The sequence below is a fragment of the Phocoena phocoena genome, chromosome 8, assembly GCF_963924675.1.
Source record: "Phocoena phocoena chromosome 8, mPhoPho1.1, whole genome shotgun sequence".
NCBI classification, from domain to species: domain Eukaryota; kingdom Metazoa; phylum Chordata; class Mammalia; order Artiodactyla; family Phocoenidae; genus Phocoena; species Phocoena phocoena.
The window spans coordinates 40,587,256-40,610,446 of NC_089226.1; the positions used below are offsets into that span (position 1 = coordinate 40,587,256).

At 39.1% G+C, this 23,191-nt stretch overlaps 1 protein-coding gene and 1 pseudogene across 1 annotated transcript in view; both read right to left on the minus strand.

The window, feature by feature from the left end:
• The window catches only part of CEP295 (centrosomal protein 295), a 42,538-nt gene extending 32,647 nt beyond the window's left edge, over positions 1-9,891 (minus strand). Inside the window, exons 1-5 of the mRNA XM_065882792.1 lie at positions 9,763-9,891; positions 8,441-8,641; positions 7,161-7,285; positions 6,360-6,453; positions 3,981-4,076 (exon numbers count right to left, since the gene is read on the minus strand). Of these exons, the coding sequence (XP_065738864.1) occupies positions 3,981-4,076; positions 6,360-6,453; positions 7,161-7,285; positions 8,441-8,641; positions 9,763-9,879 (633 nt within the window). The 5' untranslated portion in view covers positions 9,880-9,891. The remainder of the gene's footprint in view (positions 1-3,980; positions 4,077-6,359; positions 6,454-7,160; positions 7,286-8,440; positions 8,642-9,762) is intronic.
• An 8,903-nt stretch (positions 9,892-18,794) lies between these two features.
• Positions 18,795-19,471, minus strand: LOC136127554 (BOS complex subunit TMEM147 pseudogene; annotated as a pseudogene).
• Between the last annotated feature and the right edge of the window lie 3,720 nt (positions 19,472-23,191).

Consider the following 23,191-nt stretch of genomic DNA (forward strand, 5'->3'; position numbering starts at 1 on the left):
ATGAAATCATAAAGATGAGAGCAGAAATAAATGAAAAAGAAACAAAGAAAACAACAGCAGAGATCAATAAAACTAAAATCTGATTCTTTGAGAGGATAAACAAATTTGATAAACCATTAGCCAGACTCATTAAGAAAAAGGGGGACAGGACTCAATTCAATAAAATGAGAAATGAAAAAGGAGAAGTTACAACAGACACCGCAGAAATGCAAAGCATCGTAAGAGACTACTACAAGCAAATCTATGCCAATATAATGGACAACCAGGAAGAAATGGACAAATTCTTAGAAAGGTATAAACTTCCAACACTGAACCAGGAAGAAATAAGAAATATGAACAGACCAATCACAAGTAATGAAATTGAAACTGTGATTAAAAATCTTCCAACAAACAAAAGTCCAGGACCACATGGTTTCACAGGTGAATTCTACCAAACACTGAGAGAATAGAGAACAGCTAACACCCATCTTTCTCCAACTCTTCCAAAAACTTGCAGAGGAAGGGACACTCCCAAACTCATTCTATGAGGCCACCATCACCCTGATACCAAAACTGGACAAAGATACTACAAGAAAAGAAAATTACAGACCAATATCACTCATGAATATAGATGCAAAAACCCTCAACAAAATACTAGCAAACAGAATCCAACAACACATTAAAAGGATCATACACCATGATTAAGTGGGATTTATCCCAGGGATGCAAGGATTCTTCAATATATGCAAATTAATCAATGTGATACACCATATTAACAAATTGAAGGATGAAAACCATATGATCATCTCAACAGATGCAGAAAAAGCATTTGACAAAATTCAACACCCATTTATGATAAAATCTCTCCAGAAAGTGGGCAGAGAGGGAACCTACCTCAACATATTAAAGGCCATATACGACAAACCCCACAAACATCATTCTCAATGGTGAAAAACTGAAAGCATTTCCTCTAAGATCAGGAACAAGACAAGGATGTCCACTCTTGACACTATTATTCAACATAGTTTTGGAAGTCCTAGCTACGGCAATCAGAGAAGAAAAAGAAATAAAAGGAATACAAATTGGAAAAGAAGTAAAATTGTCACTGTTTGCAGATGACATGACACTATACATAGAGAATCCTAAAGATGCCACCAGAAAACTACTGGAGCTAATCAATGAATTTGGTGAAGTTGCAGGATACAAAATTAATGCACAGAAATTTCTTGCATTCCTATATACTAATGATGAAAAATCTGAAAGAGAAATTAAGGAAACACTCCCATTTACCACTGCAACAAAAAGAATAAAATACCTAGGAATAAACCTACCTAGGGAGACAAAAGACCTGCATGCAGAAAACTGTAAGATACTGAAGAAAGAAATTAAAGATGATACAAACAGATGGAGAGACATACCATGTTCCTGGATTGGAAGAATCAATACTGTGAAAATGACTATACTACCCAAAGCAATCTACAGATTCTATGCAATCCCTATCAAATTACTAATGGCATTTTTTACAGAACTAGAACAAAGTCTTAAAATTTGTATGGAGACACAAAAGATCCCAAATAGCCAAAGTGGTCTTGAGGAAAAAAAACAGAGCTGGAGGAATCAGACTCCCTGACTTCAGACTATACTATAAAGCTACCGTAATCAAGACAATATGGTACTGGCACAAAAACAGAGATATAGATCAATGGAACAGGATACAAAGCCCAGAGATAAACTCATGCCAACTATGGTCAACTAATCTATGACAAAGGAGGCAAGGATATACAATGGAGAAAAGACAGTCTCTTCAGTAAGTTGTGCTGGGAAAACTGGACAACTACATGTAAAAGAATGAAATTAGAACACTCCCTGACACCATATGCAAAAATAAGCTGAAAATGGATGAGAGACCTAAATGTAAGACTGGACACTATAAAACTCTTAGAGGAAAAGATAGGAAGAACACTCTTTGACATAAATCACAGCAAGATCTTTTCTGATACACCTCCTAGAATAATGGAAATAAAAAGAAAAATAAAGAAATAGGCCCTAATGAAACTTAAAAGCTTTTGCACAGCAAAGGAAACTACAAAGAAGAAGAAAAAATAACCCTCAGAATGGGAGATAATATTTGCAAATGAATCAATGGACAAAGGATTAATCTCCAAAATATATAAACAGCTCATGCAGCTCAATATTAAAAAAACAAACAACCCAATCCAAAAATGTGCAGAAGACCTAAATAGACATTTTTCCAAAGACATACAGATGGCCAAGCAGCAGATGAAAAGCTGCTCAACATCACTATTAGAGAAATGCAAATCAAAACTACAATGAGGTATTACCTCACACCAGTCAGAATGGCCATCATCAGAAAATCTACAAACAACAAATGTTGGAGAGGGCGTGGAGAAAAGGGAACCCTCTTGCACTGTTGGTGGGAATGTAAATTGATACAGCCACTATGGAGAACAGTATGGAGGTTCCTTAAAGAACTAAAAATAGAATTACCATATGACCCAGCAATCCCACTACTGGGCATATACCCTGAGAAAACCATAATTCAAAAAGATACATGCACCCCAATGTTCATTGCAGCACTATTTACAATAGCCAGATCATGGAAGCAAACTCAATGCCCATCAACAGACGAACGGATAAAGAAGATGTGGTACATATATACAATGGAATATTACTCAGCCATGAAAAGGAATGAGACTGGGTCATCTGTAGAGACATGGATGGATCCAGAGACTGTCATACAGAGTGAAGTAAGTCAGAAAGAGAAAAACAAATATCGTATATTAACGCATATATGTGGAACCTAGAAAAATGGTACAGATGAACTGGTTTGCAGGTCAGAAATTGAGACACAGATGTAGAGAACAAACGTATGGACACCACAGGGGTAAAGTGGCGGGCGGATGGGGGTGGTGGGATGAACTGGGAGATTGGGATTGACATATATATGCTAATACGTATAAAATGGATAACTAATAAGAACCTGCTGTATAAAAACATAAATAAAATTCAAGAATTAAAAAAAAAAGAGAAGTTAATTCTATGATAATACTCATCTCATGTCTTGACTGAATACTGACCTGCTATTACGGAATTTGTTGAATTCTAACCTCCACATGAATACTATACTATGAAAGTTTATTTTCCTAGTAGACAGATATATCTAATACGAAAAAAGTAAAAACCCACTGTTACAAAGAAATAGCGATTATAATAAGGAGTGATAATCATTTGTCACTCTTAAGACTGACAATAATTTTTAAACCACAACATTTCATACAGACAAGGGTATGATAAAATGGCCATTTCCATATGTTGCTGATGCTATTTAAAAGGCGATTTAATGATCTGTATTAAATATCTGTTATCAAATGTTATAGTTTGGAACCTATAATTTCTCTCTAGGAATCTATTCTAAACATACAGTCAGAGCTGTAGACAAAATGTGCAAGATGATTATGTTTGCATTTATGAAGCAAAAACAAAACACACAATAGAATGGTTAAATAAATTCTATAATGAAATATTAAGTAGCTATTAAAAATCATGTTTTGAAAAGTATGTATATATGTTTATACATAAACACTATAACAAATCCATTAATGTATTAACTGCATTACTTTTTGGTGATGGAATCATGGGTGTTTTTCCTAGTTTGTGCCTATGTGTATAGTTTCAAATTTTCACAGAGTATGTATTATTTTTATGTTAAAAAAAGTTTTATGGTAAAAAAAATATATTTTAAAATATAACTGTTTAAGTAGCCAACTCTCTTCTTTCATGTTAAATCAGCATTCGTAATAAACATGACATCATAAGTCAAAGCATATTTAAAAGTTTTTTTTATCACTATTACCCTAATATGGTTGGTAGAGCTTTTCAAATTTTGACATCTGAGAACAATAAATGTAGAGCAAAGGTGTAACTCAATTCAATGAACAGAGAAATAATAAAGTGAGGGTCATGAAAAAACAGTCAATCACCTGTTTTGTGTCCACCTCTCTATTAACAAAAGTATAAAGATGATGGTAGGTAGAACTATTGGTTTTCACATTAGAAGTTTTCTTTACTTCAATGTTCTGAAAAATGAAACAGAAAATAGACTGTTAGGTTAAAAGTATTAATTTTCATTTAAAGCAGGATCCAATGAAAAATTAATTTTGTATTTTAATCAGTTATTCTTTTTTTTATGAGATCATGCACTGTATTTCCATTAAGCTGGAATTTAGGTTTAAAAGCCAGATTATATTTCTTTTGTTTTTTAAAATAAATTTATTTTATTTATTTTTATTTTTGGCTGCACTGGGTCTTTGCTGCTGCGTGCGTGCTTTTTCTAATTGCGGCAAGCAGGGGCTAGTCTTCGTTGCAGTGCGCAGGTTTCTCATTGTGGTGGCTTCTCCTTTTGGGAGCGTGGGCTCTAGGCATGTGGGCTTCAGTAGTTGTGGCACATGGGCTCAGTAGCTGTGGCTCGTGGGCTCTAGAGCGCAAGCTCAGTAGTTGTGGTGCACAGGCTTAGTTGCTCCATGGCATGTGGGATCTTCCCGGACCAGGGCTTGAACCTGTGTCTCCTGCATTGGCAGGTGGATGCTTAACCACTGCACCACCAGGGAATCCCCAGATTATATTTCAACAAGAATACTGAATAGGTGATGCTGTACAGTTTACTACATTGTATTAGGAGGCACATGATGGCAAGGTGCTCTGCTATTATTGATTCTAAGTTTGATCATTTGGTTATGGTGGTTCATAATCAATGATAAGAGAAAGTTCTCTCTTCTTTTGTCTAACAGAAGTAGGCCAATGAATAAATGTAGAAGGGTGATAGATACCTATTTGGTGCCAAAGTATCATTTCCCAGATTACTTGGCAATTGAAAAGAGAAAAATATACCTTTATAATGGAGATCTTTTGTAGTCACATAACCACATGAGACAAATACAGAATATAAGAAACTAGTCTAGTCTATTCAAAAATTCTGAAATAAAATGTTGGCTAGGGTTGGGGGAGATAATGTTTCACATTGAGAGAGACCAAGAGACAAAGCAAGCAGAAGCAACAGGTAAACCTTGACTGGATCCTGGTACATTTTCTTAGTGTGATGTTGTGGTTGCATAAGAGAATGTCCTTATTCTAGCAGAGGCATGCTGAAGTATACAGGGTGAAACGCAATCTCTACAATCTATATTCAAATGTATATATTTATTCATTCAAATGTATACACAACCATTTGAAATCTACACACAATGCAAAGAGCTGTTCCTTTGTACTCTCCTTTTAACTTCTCTGTATTTTGAAAATTTTCATAATAAAAAGTTGGGGGAAAAATGTACAACCACACTTTTACATATAATGCATATTTGCCAAATCACTCACACAGACAATGTTTTGCTTGCTTTAAAATTTTGACCTTGGCTTGTTAGGAACATTAGGAATTATGACAAAAGTAATCAAAAAAACATGGATAAAATACTGCCTGCCTTTTAACAAGGTACTGAGGGAGTGGCTAAAATTTGCCTTTTCCATTTGGATCTTGTTGGATCAAATGTCACATGGCAGATGGCTCAACATAAAAGCAGGAAGGCTGACAAAACCAGAGGCTTAAGACAAGAATATCTGGTACTTAGGCTGATCATACATACATAAAATACACTTGTCTATACAACTAAATTAGATATCCCTGTATGTGTATTTTTTTTTACTTCTACTTTTTTTAATAAAAATAACTATGTAAATTTGATAATCATCCAAACTAGCCATTTTAATAACCATAACAAGATAATCTGAACGAGAGGCAAGACCTTTCAAAATTAATTTCTGCTTAATAAGTTAAATGTTTTTTAAAAAAAATAAGCTCCAAATCACAAAATCAAACATTTTACTCCCATAAAGAAACAGGCCTCTCTTATCACTTTACATAATCTTGTGTAAATTTATTAATTTATCTGAACCTAATTTCTTTATCTATAAAATGGTAACTATTTACAATAGTAAAATCTTGAATGTAGGAAAGTCTTTAGGGCAAATAATCCTTTTCTTTCCCAATAAAATAAAAAACATTACACTTTTTCAAACAACAGAAGAAATTTTTGAGACAACTGGGGAAAACTGAACACAGACTGGGTATTAGATTATATTGAGAACAATATTATATTAGTATTGTGCTTTTTAAAAAGTCCTTAAACATCCGAGATACATACTAAAGTATTCATAGGTAAAATGATATCTAGGATTATTTTTAAATATTCCAGATATGTGTTACCTGTACAGTTAAAAATTAATACAAATGGTATTTTGACCTACACTGAATTCTAATAGTAAAGAAGAATTATTATAACCTAGCTCGAATACTCAAAGCAATTCACCTCAAAAAGAGTCGGAGGAGGAGGTGGCAGACTTGTAATTTTGGCAGATCTCTCTTTTTCCGCAAGCAGTGCTTCTTTTCGAGCTTTTATATGCCTTAAAAAACACAAGATGTCATAAATTAATCTTTCAGATAATATTACAGTACAACTCTTAGGGTTAAGAATATAAAAGCCATTACAATCTCAAGAAATCCTCCAGTCTGATCCCACAGGCTCAATATGCTGTTTAATAAAGAGTCTATACACAATGAACAGGTAAAAAGATGTTTACCAAGTGGAAGAGGTATATCTAAAGATATAAAGCTCCACAATGGGGAGTGACCCAACAAACACCTAATGTTCTTTAGTTGAGAATAATTTAGAGTAAAAAAACTAGAAATTATCGATAAAGATGGGCCACTGTATAAAATGACCACTGCTGACTAGTAACATGCTCTTTCATTTTTACAACATGCAAAAATCTCATCAATGACTTGCAGAGTCTACAACCTCTTTTAATGTTCATAATTGCACTGATTTTTTTCTTTTTATGTCGGAGGCAGACAGATTTTGGTTGACTTGCATTCTAAACTAGTAATACATTTCTCCAGAAACTTAGTAATTGCCACTACAGTCAGACTAGAAGAGAAAGCTCATTTGTTAGTATGTCCATCTAAGCAACCACTCCCCCACTGCATTATTTTAAACCAAGTTTAACAAACACAATGGATATACTGACTTTTAAAAAGTATCCAATGTACCCTTTACTTCCAGCCACATCAGTTTCAGTGGAGAATATGGTAAAAATCACTATTACTTTACCAGGTTTTTTGTTTCATTAACATTTCTTTTTGATTTTTCTGTACTTTCAGGGCCTCTTTATGCCTCATTTCTGCTTTTTTTTTTCTTTCTGCTGCCCGGTGTGCCAGAGCATTTAAATCAGGCTCCTAAAAACAAATATTACTTAAAATGTCATGTTAAACAGGATTAAAATGTCAAATATATGATAATATGGGTGGTACCCAGTAAGGGCAAAAATCATGACGGTGTATTCAAATGAAACACTGCACTAAAGCACAAAATTAATGATGGCATAAATAAAGCTACAAAAATCTGATGTCAGAACTTATGGCTATTACTAAAAAACACAAACTAAAACCAGGGACCGAGAATATTTTGATTGCCACATTCTTTAAAGAGTTCTCTTATTCCCTAAAAGTTTGGTAACAAAGACGTGCCTTCTTTGGAACCCAGCTTGTTTGTGTGACTACCTCTGGGACCACAATCTAGCATTTTCCAACCATAAAGCACAATAAACAACAAAATAAGGTCAGAGAGCAGTCTTAAATACTGAGTTAAGTTCTACTTTGCCTTTGTGAAAGTCATCAAAGAATTTTTACTGTCTGTGAATGAACTCAAGTGTATACACACTCCACTACCCGTTTTGGAGGTATGAGGAATAATGAATGATAATGAAAATAAAACCAGAAATCTGAATTCACTCCACTGAATCTGTCCAAAATCCTTGAAATGAATAACAACTTCTAATTCTGAAGGTTGTTATTTTATTTACACAGACAGTTAAGGACTGGAAGAGAATAATGTTTGCTTTTTTTTAATTGAAGTATAGTTGATTTACAATGTTGTGTTAGTTTCAGGTATACAGTACAGTGATTCAGTTATATACATATATATATTCTTGTTCAGATTCTTTTCCTTTATAGGGTATTACAGAATACTGAATATAGTTTCCTGTGCCATCCACTAGGTCATTGTTGGTTATCTATTTTATATATAGTACTGTGTATATATTAATCCCAACTTCCTAATTTATCCCCCCCACCTTCCCTGTTTGGTAACCATAAATTTGTTAGAGAATAATGTTAACTTAAACATCATTGGAAATAGATTATCCTTGACATGACTCTTACTAGGAAATGAACCTAGCAGAATTCTTAAATTATATTAAATTTACAAAAAAGTTCAGGCTGCCCACAGCAAATTCTATACACGAAAACATTTTTATAAGTGTCTAACAACTGTAATCTGCTTTTAACAAGTATCACTACCACAGGAAGGTAGTCAAATAAGTGCTCACTTACATTTTCTTTGGCTTGTTGATGCCCCTCTCCCATATTTCTTAAACTTGCCAAGTACAGTTTTTCCAAGTTCTTTATTTTCTGAGTTTGTGATTCCTCCCATTCTGTCCTTAGTTCTTCTGCCAAACGAGTGAGTTGCTGATTTCTCCTCTGTTTTATATCTTCTCTTATTTGTAAAGCAATATCTCTTTCTTGTTCTCGAACCTGAAGGATGAGTATTTAACACATTTTATGAAAAGAGGCTTCCTTCAACTTTTTTGAAAAGCTATTTGGAAACAGGAACTTAAATGAATTCTCTTTAGGTATTAGCTACATCAATTCTCCTGAATATTCATATTATATTAGATAAGGCCTATTTAAAGCAGAAAATCCAAGTGATGGAGGAAAAATTAAAATCTCAAGACTACTTCTCAAGTTCCATGATTAGCAATTACGTTCCCTCCCCAGAGATCTAATCAGACTGCCATTATCATTCTAATAACATACAAGAGGCTAAATTGGTAAGCATGATTCAATAAAATTTATAGCCCAGACAAGTACAGAAAGATCTAGATGAGAATTCCGTATCTGTGATACATCATCCCCAATTCTAGACAGAACGGCACCTAAAATGTTTCACAAAGACTTAACTACGTAACTCTAAAAAGACTTCTAGAGACGAAGAATAGACAACTTCTGAATAAATTTATTTCAGTAGCTAATTATCTTTGAAGAAGTAAATCTTCTTCAAAGTCATTCAAATATTCTTGCTCGAATCTTCATCAGTTACATATGATTTTTAAAATGAACTATTTTCAGCAATGGGGTTGGGATGTTGGCCTATGTTTTTGTATTGATTCATAGGTTTTTTTGTTTGGGTTGTTTTTGTTTTTTGGGGTTTTTTTTTTTGCCTTTATGTCACACGATGTATTCTGCAAATTTATTGGGGGAGGATCTTGGGAAATAAGTATTGCATATATACGTTTTATATATATATATATATATATATATACACACACACACACACACACACACACACACACATACATATATATAAAGAAAAAAGAAAAGAAAAATATTGCTAAATATTTAATAATCTCAAAAAATGAACTATTTCCTAATAATTACTGAGTCAGTCCTTATCCTCAAACTCTTCTTCAATTTATTTACTGTTTCATCATACTTTTCAAATGTTCCAAAACTAGTTAATACACAAGAACCAGGGCTCTCGTACAGCCAGAAAAGACTGTTAAATGCGACATTTTATTTAAAACACTCTAATGTAAAAAATACTGATAATTTGGGGAAGACAAAGAATTTGACACTATGTTCCAAATAAATCTTACCTGTAGCAATCTTAGTTTTCGTCTTCTTTCATAATCTTCCTTTAAAATGAAGGCTTCCTCATTAGGACTCAATCTCAGCTTGCCGGCGGCATTCACCACCTTTCTCTTCATTTTCATGTAGTACTTTAAATATGAAGGTTCTGATTTTTAAAAAATATATACCTATTAAAGTAGGGCAGCAAAGATTAGAATAATTTTTAAAATTCATATTAATATTTTTTACCATTTAAAGGGCTGTGTACTTGCAAATAAAATAATTTGGGTAAACTAAGTCCAACTTATTTACAAATAGCAATTTGTTTGTTGGCTGCATCAGGTCTCAGTTGCAGCACATGGGATATTTCGTTGCAGTGTGAGGGCTCTTTGTTGTGCCGTGCGGGCTTATCTCTAGTTGTAGTGCACAGGCTCCAGAGAGTGAGGGCTCAGCAGATGTCGTGCAAGGGCTCTGTAGTTGTGGCGCGCAGGCTCAGTAATTGCAGCACGTGGGCTTGTTGCACCGCAGCATGTGGGATCTTAGTACCCCGACCAGGGATCGAACCTGGGCCCCCCTGCAATGGAAGTGCAGAGTCCCAACCACTGGACCACCAGGGAATTCCCTTTCTGAAGCTTAAGCACCACTTCCCCTTGAAGCTGCCCTTCAGTGATTCTTGTTCCACCCACCTACCACTCATTCCTGACTTGCCCACCTGTAATGAATATTACCTTCACATTCATATGGGGACTAACCTTATGCTATCTTGGTATCACCTTCCTCTCGTTTTTCATCAATTACAGCTTGCCCTTTCTAGTTAGATTCCTAACAATTAAAGGACCGAGGCTCTAGTTTTTTTTTAGTTTTAGTATTCAAATTAAAATAATAACAATGAATAACAACTACCAGGCATTATTTCACACGCTATGGATAGATACTGCTTTCACTCAGGTGTAAAAACAGCAGCCAGAAGAAGTTGGGGTTATCGAATAGCAACTAATACTTTCTCAATGAATTCTCCACCAAAATGTAAGCTCAATGAGGGCAGGAATGATCTTATTCATGGTTTTATGTGCATAGCCTAAAAACAGTGCCTTGCATGTAAGCAGGTCCTTCAGTGTGTTGACTGAATGAATGAATGACTCATTCAATGAGTTAATTCATGTAAAGTGCTACATACATATATGTGGTCACTGTTACAATCTGATGCCAAAAAAGGAGTAATCTTTGCCAATGCATCCCACTCAGCTGATACTCACAGGCTTTGGTAATGTACTCACAAAACTTTGGAAAAGTGCCAATTGTTCTCCTTATTTTAGACAAGAAGAAACAAAGGCCTCTTAAGTTAAAGGACTTGACCCAAGTGACAATATCTACTGGCAGAACCAAGGGAAGAATCCCATTTTCTTACTCCATATGGCTCCTAACTTTCTGAAATGCTAAAATAAATGGAGTGAGGAAAATTCTGTTTAAGCCAGTATATTTTGCGAGTGGGGACTGAAAAACAGGTAAGAACTAAACAAAGAAGAAAAAATTGAGCAAGATTAAATTGTCTTCACAATGCATCTTTATTCATTTGTCTGAAGGTCTCTGAAAAATCACTCATATTCAAACTATTAAAACTAATTTCTTATAAGTCCCACAGACATAGTACCGAAGGAGAAAAAAGCAAAAAAGAGACATATTATAAAATTCCATTTACATGAAATTCAAAAACAAGGAAGACCAATCCATGATGAAAGAGGTTAAAATAGGGATCAGTCATCTTTCTGAGACTGAGAAGGAGGGGGCACAAAGGAGCCTGCTGGAGTACTAGAAATATTCCATATTTTAATCCGTATGATGGTTTTACACAAGTGTAACAGGTGTATACATATGTAAGGATTCCTCAAACAGTACACTTAGGTTTGTGTATTTAATTCTAAGTTAAACCTCAACGAAAAAGAAAAAAACTTAACTTTTCAGTGTTTTGAGTATCCATCCATTTCATTTCCTAGAGGATTACAGGAAAACATAATACACTTGTTATTTTTACCTCCTAACATGTGATAGAGTAACTGTTTTCTTTTGTATATCATTTTCTTAATTTTTGAACTTATTTGGAAATAATCTTAGAATTCCCAGCTTCTCTAAATGTCAACCGTAGTACAATGACCAAAACCAGGAAATTAACACTAGCACAATACTTTTAACTAATCTACAGACAGTATTCAAATTTCGTCAATTATCCCACTAAGGTCCATTTTCTGGACCAGGACCCAAGCCAAGGGAAACATATCCTTTGACTGTTGTGTTACTCTGGGTCCTCCAAGATGCCAAGATGGGATGAAACCCACAAACATTTTATTAGGGGAAATTCTGTGTGAGGGAAAATGGGGAGGGAGCTGGTAAAAGATGGCAGCATTTCTGACTTCCATGCAAATCAGACGCTGAGTGAAGGAGAGAGGGTAAGTTGGACAGATGCCTCTTAGACTGCCATGCAGTCTAAGGAAGGTTCAGCAAGACTTCTGGGGAGTCCTTAAGCCAGAATCCCTTGTGTCTTAGGAACAGGCCTGCCTTCACATCCACACCAGGCTCAGTCATTAACTAGGAGCAGTCCATGGAAGGCATCCATGCAAACAGATTTCAGAACACCGGGGCTGAGGGTCTATGAATTACGTTCTAATGGCTGCCAAGGTTGATCTGCCTCCTTCAACTCTTCTAATCCGAGACCTTCCTCAGTCTGTTTTTTTTTTTCCCCCTCAAGATTTTGACATTTTTAAAAGATGCCAGTCATTTTTCAGACTGTCCCTCAATGTGGATGTGTTTAATCCCTTCTTGTGTTTGGACTAAGGTTATGCATTTTTGCCAAGACCACTGCAGAAGTCACTAGGCACCCTTCCCAGTGCATCACACCAGGAGGTAAATGATGTTAACATGATGCAAATTTTGATCACTTGATTAAGGAGGTGTCTAACAGGTTTATCCACTGTAGATACTACTTTTCCTTTTTAAGTATTTGGTGGAGATAGTTGGGGCTATATAAATATCATGTTCCTCACCATACTTCTACCAACTGAGTTTAGTATCCATTGATGACTGCCTGAAACAATTACTAAGGCATTTGTCAAAAGGTATTCTCTATTTCCATTATTCCTTCTACACTTACCAACTGGAATCCTACTGTAAGAAAGAGTTTCCCCCATTCCCTCACTTTAATATTTATTCATATCAATATGGATTTTCAAATTGTATGTATTCTGACAAATAATAAAGGTGATGCTACTTATCTTGCAAGACTTTGTCCTGAGGATTAAATGGCAGCCGGCACATCGTAATCACATATACCAGACTTATAAGATCTGGGTTCAAGGCCCAACACTACCACTTTAAAGAAGAAAGACCCTTAAGTCACTTTGGTCTCGTTTCCTTAAACTATATAAGGGGAATCACAATATCGTGTCCAACAGGTTGTTCTGATGATTATGTGACTTAATGAATATAAACTGCCAAATATTTTCTAAATATTAAAGATTCAAAATTCCCCACTGTTGTAAAAGCTTGGGTTTGTGGCAGGACTTAATATCTAAGAAATTAAAGGTGAGAGACACCGAGAAAGAGTACGCTCTCCGCATGAAACAATTCCAGGCAGTGCTCTTAAACGGCTACCAGGATTGAGGCCACTCCGCAGGTGACCGGGGGACAGGGTGGGCAGGACGCAGCCAGAAGCGTTCACAGTAGCGACCGCGAAGGCCCTCCCGGCCGCCCTGACTTGGAAGCTCAGGGACCCCGCGAGACCCGATCCCGGGAGGACGCGCAAAGCCACCCGCGCCAAAGGCCCCGGAGTGGCCTCTCGCACGAAGCAGGCGGGTCTGGGTCGGGACGCGCGTGCCCGCTGCGTCGGCGCTCCTCCCGGCCGCCTGCCCGACCCCAGCCCGACCTCAGCCGGGGCCCGCGGTCCGCCGACGCCGGAGAACCGCGGGCCGTGCTGCGTGCGCAGCAACCCCTTCATCCGAAGCACACTCCCGGTTCCCGGTCTCGGGGAGTCGTGCACGCCCGCGGCCGCGGGGGAGCCGGCGCGGCCGTCACTCACCCGGGAAACAGGACCCCGGACTCAGGAACCGCGGCTCAGACAGAGAAGGTCTCGGCGGCCGCCACACACCAGCCTCCCAACAGCCGTTTGTGCGCCTGCGTGGCGGCCATCGCCGAGCTCTCGTCACTTCCGTCATTCAAACCGCCCGCCAATGGCGCGGCGGAACCGCGGGAACCCGCCTCGTCCCGCCTCCTCCGGGGGCCGCCGGGACTGCCGCGCCGGAAAGCCCGCTCCCTGCGCACGCGCACGCGCAGGCCCTCCGTCGGCCCGGTAATTTCTCACACCGGGGGCGGCTCATGGGTTTTACCTCACCTCTCACAACGTGCTCATTTTGCAGATCGCGAACAGAGGTCCGGAAAGGGGAACACGTTTACCCAGAGCCATGAGGGTGACGTTAGTCTTTAGTGCCATCATGAAGATTCCTTGGGATATGCATCCTTTTGTGTACTGGCTGTGCAATTCATGTGGTACTATTACGGTGCAGTTATTTATTTATTTTTTTAAATTTTATTGAACTATGGTTGATTTACAATGTGTTAATTTCTTCTATACAGCAAAGTGACTCAGTTATTCACATATATTCTTTTTCGTATTCTTTTCCGTTATGCTTTGTCGCAGGATATTGAATATAGTTCCCTGTGCTATACAGTAGGACCTGTTGTTTATCCATCCTATATATAATAGTTTGTCTCTGCTAATCCCAGATTTCCATTCATTCCCTCCCCTACCCTGCCCCCCCCAACCACTAGTCTGTTCTCTATATCTGTGAGTCTGTTTTTGTTTAGTAGATACGTTGATTTTGCAGTTATTTTCTGATAGCTTTCAACTCGTGCAACAGTGAACCGTATCATGATACTCTGTGCCTCCAGAGGTCTGCCACACCTAGAACATGTCAAGGATTTATCTGCTGTGAATAACGGAGAGTCAGAAAGGGGGATGAGCGCGGGTTCATATTTATTGAGCACCTATTCTGTGCCAAGTACAGTGTGCTAGGTGCAGGGGAGACAAGGGTGAATGGATTATGACCCCATCCTAGATTTTGTAGTCTAGAGGGTGAAACATGCCAGGAATCAAAGAATTGGAAAATGGGGAGTGGGGGAGAGGGAAGTTGCTGATATGATCAGATCTGGCTTCATTGTGGAGAAGAAGTCAGAGGAAGTTAAGACTGAAGCCAAGGCAGGGAAGCCAATTAGGATTCTGCTGCAGGAAGTGAAAGATGATCACAATAAGAATGGATAAGTGGATAGACTTAAGAGGCAAATAGGAGGTCAGACATCGGGAGTTGATGGTTATCTGGTTATGGAAGGCAAAAAAGAGGGAGAAATCAATGGTGATGCCTAAGTTCTATATTTAGCAACTGAGTGGATGGGGATAACATTCTCCTAGAACACACAGGAAGAGGATCAGGTTTGGGAAGGGAAAATGAGTTAAGTTTTGAACATTTTAAATTTGAGCCGTTTCTGGGATATCTTGAAAAAAGAATGAATTCCAGAAATGTTTAGGTGGCAAAATAAGCAGTACTTGACAAACAATTGCTTGTGAGTTTAAAGGAAAAGGGAGAGTGAAATTAACCTCACGGTCATTGGCTTGAGGAGCACTATTATGGTGCCGCCAGTAACCAAGGGAGGAGTCAGAAGTGGGAGTCAGTTTAGTGGGCAAGGTGATGAGCTCAGCTCTGGACATGTTGGGCTTCATATGCCTGTGGAATGACGTGCAGCAAGAAGAGGAATACAATGGTAGACAGCCCACAGAACTGGGCTAGCGTATAGACTCAGGTTTCATTTCCATATGAGTTATAACCAAAGCTATAAAAGTGGATGAGATCATTTAGGGAGAATTTGCAGAATGAGAAGAGCAATGAACTAAGGACCAAACTCTGAGGAACACCAAGACTTAAAGGAATTGGAGAAAGGAACTGTCAAGTACACAAAGAAGAAATAGTGTGGGGACTTCCGTTGTGGCACAGTGGATAAGACTCTGCTCTCCCAATCTAGGGGGCCCAGGTTCGATCCCTGGTCAGGGAACTAGATCCCACAAGCATGTTGCAACTAAGAGTTCGTATGCCACAACTAAGGACTCCATGTGCTGCAACTAAGGAGCCTCCCTGCCACAACTAAGACCCAGTGCAACCAAATAAATAAATTTTTTTAAAATATCAAGAAAGAAGAGAAACCATTATGTTAAAAAAAAGAGGAAGAAGATGAAGAAGAAATAGTGTGATCCAACTTGGTTTTACAGACAAGGAAGCTGAGTTACAGAGAAATTCAGTGACCTGGCCAAGAGCACATGTGAGGGAAGGGTACAACCAAGACTAGAGTTCATGTATTTATCCCCAATACTGGGGTTCTTCCTCCCTGCTTCCCTATCCATTTCCTGTCACATTTATCTTAATGAATAGCTGTATTTATTCTAAACATACCTCTTCAACATCCTCAACACAGATTCATAGATACTCTCCCACACCCAACAAAATGTGTGCCCATTATTTCATGCCTTGGGCTAGTTTTAGTGCCCACCATGTTTTCCAGGAGCACCCTGCACATTCCCCATCATGGCACTTATCAATTCTTATTGAAATGACCTGTTTATTAGGCACTCTGTTGATTAGACTCTGAATTCTTCAAGAACCAGGAGTGCATTTTGTTCAGTTGCCTGCCACATAGAGCTTCTCAAATGTTGGTTAAATGAATGAATAAATGAATGAATTATATGCATCACTTCTTCTACCTCCAACCTGGGCAGAAATCTTACAATTGAAGGTTTTGAATTACGACTTGTTATGGTTTTAATAGGAGGCACTGAGGAATCAAAGAAAGCCCAGTGGGCCTAGAGTCAGAGTGTTTGGTTTAGCATCATAACTCTGAGACTTTCCAGCTGTAGGACACCAAGCCAATGAGCCCTAGTTTCTAGTTTGATTCTCTACTGTTGCCAACCAAGCCAACCCAGAATGTCCAGAATGGCTCACTCATTATGACTAGCAGTTGATCCTGATTGTCATTTGAAAGCTTAGCTGCAACTGTTGACTGAAGTGCTTTCATGTGCCCTTTCCATGTGGATTGGACTTCTTACTAGCTGAGTTTCAAGAGGGTGTCCAAAGAATAAGTATTTCCAGGGCAAGAAAGTGAAAACTGCAAGTCCTTTTAAAGGCAAGGCTGAGAAATAGTTATAGTAAGTTCTGCCACAGTGTACTGATTAAATTTCATAGGGCCAGCCCAAATTCAAGTGAAGGGGAAACAAAAGCCATCTCTCAATGAAGTGACAAAAAAATCTGCGGCCATCTTTAATTCACCACAGTTTCCCTAGTAATACTTTACCAGCCCTCTTCACAGGCTGGTTGTAAGACTGAAAGGCATGAATCAAAGAGAGCACTTATAGGGTTTGCCTGGTGGCGCAGTGGTTGAGAGTCCGCCTGCCGATGCAGGGGACACGGGTTCGTGCCCCGGTCCCACATGCCGCAGAGCGGCTGGGCCTGTGAGCCACGGCCCCTGAGCCTGCGCGTCCGGAGCCTGTGCTCCGCAACGGGAGAAGCCACAACAGTGAGAGGCCCGCGTACAGCAAAAAAGAAAAAAAAAAAAAAGGCACTTACAAACTCCAAAACCATGTTAGATACATTAGCAGCTATTTTATATATAGGAAACTCCCTCTCCTGTTCTCATACAGACCCAGCCCTCCAGGCCACAGGGGCAGGCATGTGACCCAGACTGGGCAAATCACAGTTCTCTATCTCCCTTGCCATTGAGATTGACCCAAGGATAGGAACACAATCTAAATTGGGTCAATCAGAGTCTTTCACAGGAATTTTCTTACTGGAGTCAGCAGGATGAATATTTAACTCTCTGAGCTCATGTTATGATATGAAGCTGGAGATTCCCCAGCAAGATTTCCCACCATGTGGTCACCCACAAGCTGGTCTGAAAGAATAAGTTTGACACTCAGCCAGGAACAAAGAGAGAGAGAATCCTGACAGTTGTCAAGTGCCTGGATCCAGCCATCCCTGATGTGAGCTCTTTCTAAAGCTTACTGGTAGGAGCCATTAAGTTCTCCCTGACCTTTTACTTAAGCTGCTTTGAATGGGAGTTTCTCTTATTTTTGCAAATTGAAAGAGGCTGTAGGTTTACATTTAAATCCTCACAGGCAAACGACATCTGGGCATCTTGGGAAATAGCATAGAATCAAAGTTAAGATATTGGACCTACAGTCCAACTGCCTGGGCTTAAATTTCTGGCTTAGCAACTCTGTGACCTTGAGTTAGTTCCTCAACCTCCTGAGAAGTCAGTTTTCTCATCTTTAAAAGGGATGTAGTAAAAGTACTCAAAAGGTTATGAGGTTTAAAACTCCTAAGACAATGCTTAGCACAAAGCATGCCATAAATGTTATCTTTTGTGGCTTTTATTTTAATACATTCATCTCAGACTGCAGGAGGCAAAACCAAAACCAAACCAAACCAAACAAAAAAACCTTTGAAATGTGTTTATTAGTGTTTGGGGTTTAATTTTTTTCATATATATATATATATTATAGTCGCATTATCCAACTTAGGTTGTTTCCATATCTTTGCTGTTGTAAGTAATGTTGCAATGAACATGGGTGCAGATATCTTTTCACATTTCTGTTTTTGTTTCCTAGGTTATTACAAGATATTGAATATAGTCAGGGTTTAATTTTTAATTAGGTCCTTTTGTATTTTATTGGCTTAGGGATAGGTATATAGGTTTAGCTTCTAGTGTTGTTACCCCACTAGGAATGAACATTAATAAGCAATGATCAAGAGGAAGAGTTTCCCCTAGGCAGTAACAACATTAGTGTGACTGGTCGCTATGCAGTGCTGCCCCTTAAAAAGCAATGGAAGCCGTTCAGGATTGGAGCAGTTTAAGATGTTTCTCTGATGGTAACAGTTTCACTGTTTTCTTTTCTTTTTTTCCAAATACTGTTTACTTCACTGAAACCGGGAGACAGGGAAAAGGTACGTGAAAGTCTGGGCCACCAAGCCTAGGAGTGCACGTTGACAACAGCGACATACAGGGCCAGGGTGCTGAGGGCCAGCAGCTCCATCACCACCGCTCGGTCCAGAAGTGCCGTCCAGCTGCCCAGGGAACGCAGATCGACGAAGGTCTCCATGACGAAGGCCTTGTAGATGCTAAGGAACATCAGTAGGAGGACTGCTGGCCGGAAAGTGTGGTACAGGTCGTAGCGTGTTATCATCCACAACTGGGTAGATGCGACGATGTAATGGACCAGACTGATGTTGGAGTCAATGCTCATCTGGATGTATTCCCAGTCAAACTCAATGCCCCGAGCTCCAACCCAGAGAGGGATGCAGCGGGACATAATGAGCTCGACGGTGGCCCAACCCAGGGCAGCAACCATGATCTTGTATTCCCCCTTGCCGGCATTCCGGGACATGACAAGGTTTAGGCCTATCAGGTCTGCCACATCCACGCTGGCCTTCATGAACTCCCCAATGAAGTCATAGATGCCGCCTTCCCAGGAGGGAAAGAAAGTGGCCAGGAACAGCATCTTGCACAGCTGCACGAAGAGGTAGGTGACCCCGGCCTGGACGTACTTCCAGAAGGCGTTGTACTCGGACAGGCCGCTGCACTTGTAGGTGATGAAGTAGGGGAAAAGCAGGCCAGGGCAAAGCAGTTACCGAAGTGGAATAGCGTCATGGCGCCGGCCGCCCGGCTCGCCGGAGAGCGCCTCTCTGCCTCGGCGTCCTGGCGCCCGAGCCCGGGCCTGGCGCCCACCGGCCAGTTGCACTGTTTTCTGAGTTCCTTTCATCTTTATCCACATTCAATATGGGAGATTGGCATTAAAGTTGGAGTAGGGGGGGCCCTCAATAATTCTCATGTATAAAGTCCAGAAGAAAGGGAATCACTGCAAGAAGAGAAGTAATCAAACTTCCATCTGACCATCTGCCAACTAGTCTTTCTCTCTCTCTGGCATAAACACCACAAGAGCTTAACAAGTGATAGTATCTCAGAATAATTTACAGCCAGTAACAGAAGTGAGATTAAGAGTGCTCAGCAGGAGAGGAAAGATGGGCTGGGAAAGGCTTTTAAAAGCTATAAATATTTTTTTTAAAATGTGTGTGGGTAGATCCGGAGGTGGGAGGAATTGAGCCATTTATTTAAGGAGAGTGAGAATTGAGAGGAAAGAATAGGGAAATTAATTTTGTTTCATCTTTTAAATCTTTTTCAGCTAATATGATTTTTATTAATATTACTAATATTTATTAAGCCATGAGGGTGTAAACCATGAGTTACATACTTAAAAAAAAGACAGGGAAGTCTGAATGAAAAGCGGGAAAAAAGGAAATTGTTTACAACCCAGACATGTACACAGCAGTTGAGGAGGATTAGGTGGGCTGGGGAAGAGCTTTGCAGCTGGAGTCAGAAGATATAGGTTTGGACATCTGCTTGACCAACAGTTAACCTCTCCGAGGCTCCGTCTTTATCTATAAAATGGGGATGAAAATACCCAACATTTATTGGGCACTCCATGTGCCAGGGACGCTAATACCTTTCCTATCTTATAGAACAGTTGTAAAGACTACATTTTAAAAAGTTAAGTTATAAAAACCAACTAGGAAAGGTTGTAAATATCCTACATAAAAATATATACATAACTATAAAAGATCATACTACAATTTGACCACCTGTGCAGACTCCGGACAGGCAATGTCCACTTTGCAGTTTGTTTGTTACTGCCATTTGACCTGCTTTAACTGATCCAGCCTTTATACAACAAGAATCAGCATTTTTTGGTCATAGTGCTCTTCATCCAAAATTATTTCCATTTCCCTATGAATATAACAATAATCTACACCCTTGCCACACAAAGTGTGATCCAAGGACCAGAAGCATTGGCATCACCTGGGAGCTTGTCAGAAATGCAGACTCTCAGGCTCCATCCCAGGTATGCTGAGGCAGAATCTGCATTTTTACTAGATTTGCAGACAGTTTATACACACATTAAAGTTTGAGAAACACTGCTTGACACAAAGCCCCATGTGAGGCAAATTTAGGACAGAGTAATTTATTGCCAAGTAGGAATAGAAAAGGGGAAATAAATGAATCATAATATGAATAAGTAACAGAGGCAGACCAGGACACTATCTAAAATGGGGGAAGAGAGCCAAAGAAGAAAAAAGGAACAAAAATGATTACAAAAACAACCCAAAAGCAATTAAGAATATGGCAATACATAGATATCTATCAATAATTACTTTAAATGTAAATGGACCAAATGCTACAATCAAAAGATGTAGACTGGCTGAATGGATACAAAACCAGACCCAAATATATGCTGCCTACAAGAGACTCACTTCAGATCTAAAGACACACACAGGCTAAAAGTGAGGGAATGGGAAAAATATACTACCCCCTAGATCAGAGGTTCCCAACCCCTGGGCCACGGACTGGTACTGGTCCATGGCCTGTTAGGAACCAGGCTGCACAGCAGGAGGTGAGTGGTGGGTGAGTGAGGGAAGTTACATCTGCTGCTCCCCATTGCTCACATTACCACCTAAACCAGACCCCACCCCGTCCGTGGAAATATTGTCTTCCACAAAACTGGTCCCTGGTGCCAAAAAGGTTGGGGACAACTGCCCTACATTTTACTAATACAGACCATGGCCACTTTGTGGTATAGGTTTATGGTGTGGTTGAAAGAGTATACTGGATTTGGAGTTCTTATTCCAGCTCTGCCACTTACGAATTTAGAATATCAGTCACTCTGAGACTCAATTGCCTTACCTATAAAATGGGAATTATAATATCTATAATTTACATGAAGCATTGAGCACAGAACTGAGAAACCATTGTTCCTTTCATCTCCCTTGATGGAGCATGTCCAGGAGGGTAATAATAGGATGGGTTGGTGTTATCTTTATGATGGATTAGCTCTCACCCAGAAACTTGGGAATGTATCTACATAGTGGGCATCTTAATAAGATGGTAATTGGGAATTCCCTGGTAGTCCAATGGTTAGGACTTGGCGCTTTCACTGCTGTGGCCTGAGTTCAATCACTGGTCAGGGAACTAAGATCCCACAAGTTGCATGGCGTGCTTCCCCCCAAAGATGGTAATTATCCACTTATAAGCATTTTGGCTATGTTGTATTCATTCATTCATTGACTATTCATTGAGCAATTACTAAGTGCCAACCAAGTACTTTGACTGAGGATACAGTGATGAACCAGATATTGAGGATATAACAAATGCACAGGACAGATATGATCCTACCCTTGAAAAGGCAGTGTAGACATGTGAACAGCCTCTCACAATACCTCATATTAAGTGCAACAGCCTGCACGTTCCTTGCTCGCTTTTATTCCCAGCTAGTGCCCTGTTTGAGTCTAAAGTGTGGTTGCCACATAAGTGGTGAGCTAGTGAGGTGGCCATCAGAAGTCTGTGGGCTTCCTGAGGGCTTAAATTAGCAGAAAGAAGGAGGAAATGACTATTGAGGAGACGATTGATGTGTCTGCTACCCCAGAGATCCAACACATATGGTAAACCCGTTACACTTTCCAGAAAGGAGGAAACCCAGCTATAAATCTTTGGCACCAGGAAGAAGACAGGTGGGGATCTAAGATATTCTAGCAATTTTAAAGGGAGCAGAGTATTGATAATATAATGCATATGGTGTCACTGTGTGTTGATGGAGTAAAATATTTATTTAAATGCTTGTAATGTGTTGAAACAGGCATATTGAGGAGAATTCTGCACTTCTATAATACAGCCAAGCACAGCTGAGAGAATTAATTTATGCTTGTTGCAATCTCTGTATGGTTAGACTTGTATTTTTCCTCAGCATTCCAGAAAGTGATGACATGGGACAATCTTTCAGCCAGACAGACCTTTATAAGCATTCCTGCCCTGCCTAAAACTTACAGTGGTTCTCTTTACATAATACATCAACCCTAATGTCTCTCTCTTTTTTAAATTTAATTTAATTTATTTTTTTATACAGCAGGTTCTTATTAGTTATCCATTTTATACATATTAGTGTATATATGTCAATCTCAATCTCCCAATTCATCCCACCACCACCCTGGCTCGCCTGCTGCTTTCCTCCCTTGGTGTCCATACGTTTGTTCTCTACATCTGTGTCTCAATTTCTGACCTGCAAACCGGTTCATCTGTACCATTTTTCTAGGTTCCATATATATGCGTTAATATACGATATTTGTTTTTCTTTTTCTGACTTACTTCACTCTGTATGACAGTCTCTACATCCATCCACGTCTCTACAAATGACCCAATTTTGTTCCTTTTTATGGCTGAGTAATATTCCATTGTATATATGTACCACATCTTCTTTATCCATTCGTCTGTCAATGGGCATTTAATTTGCTTCCATGACCTGGCTCTTGTAAATAGTGCTGT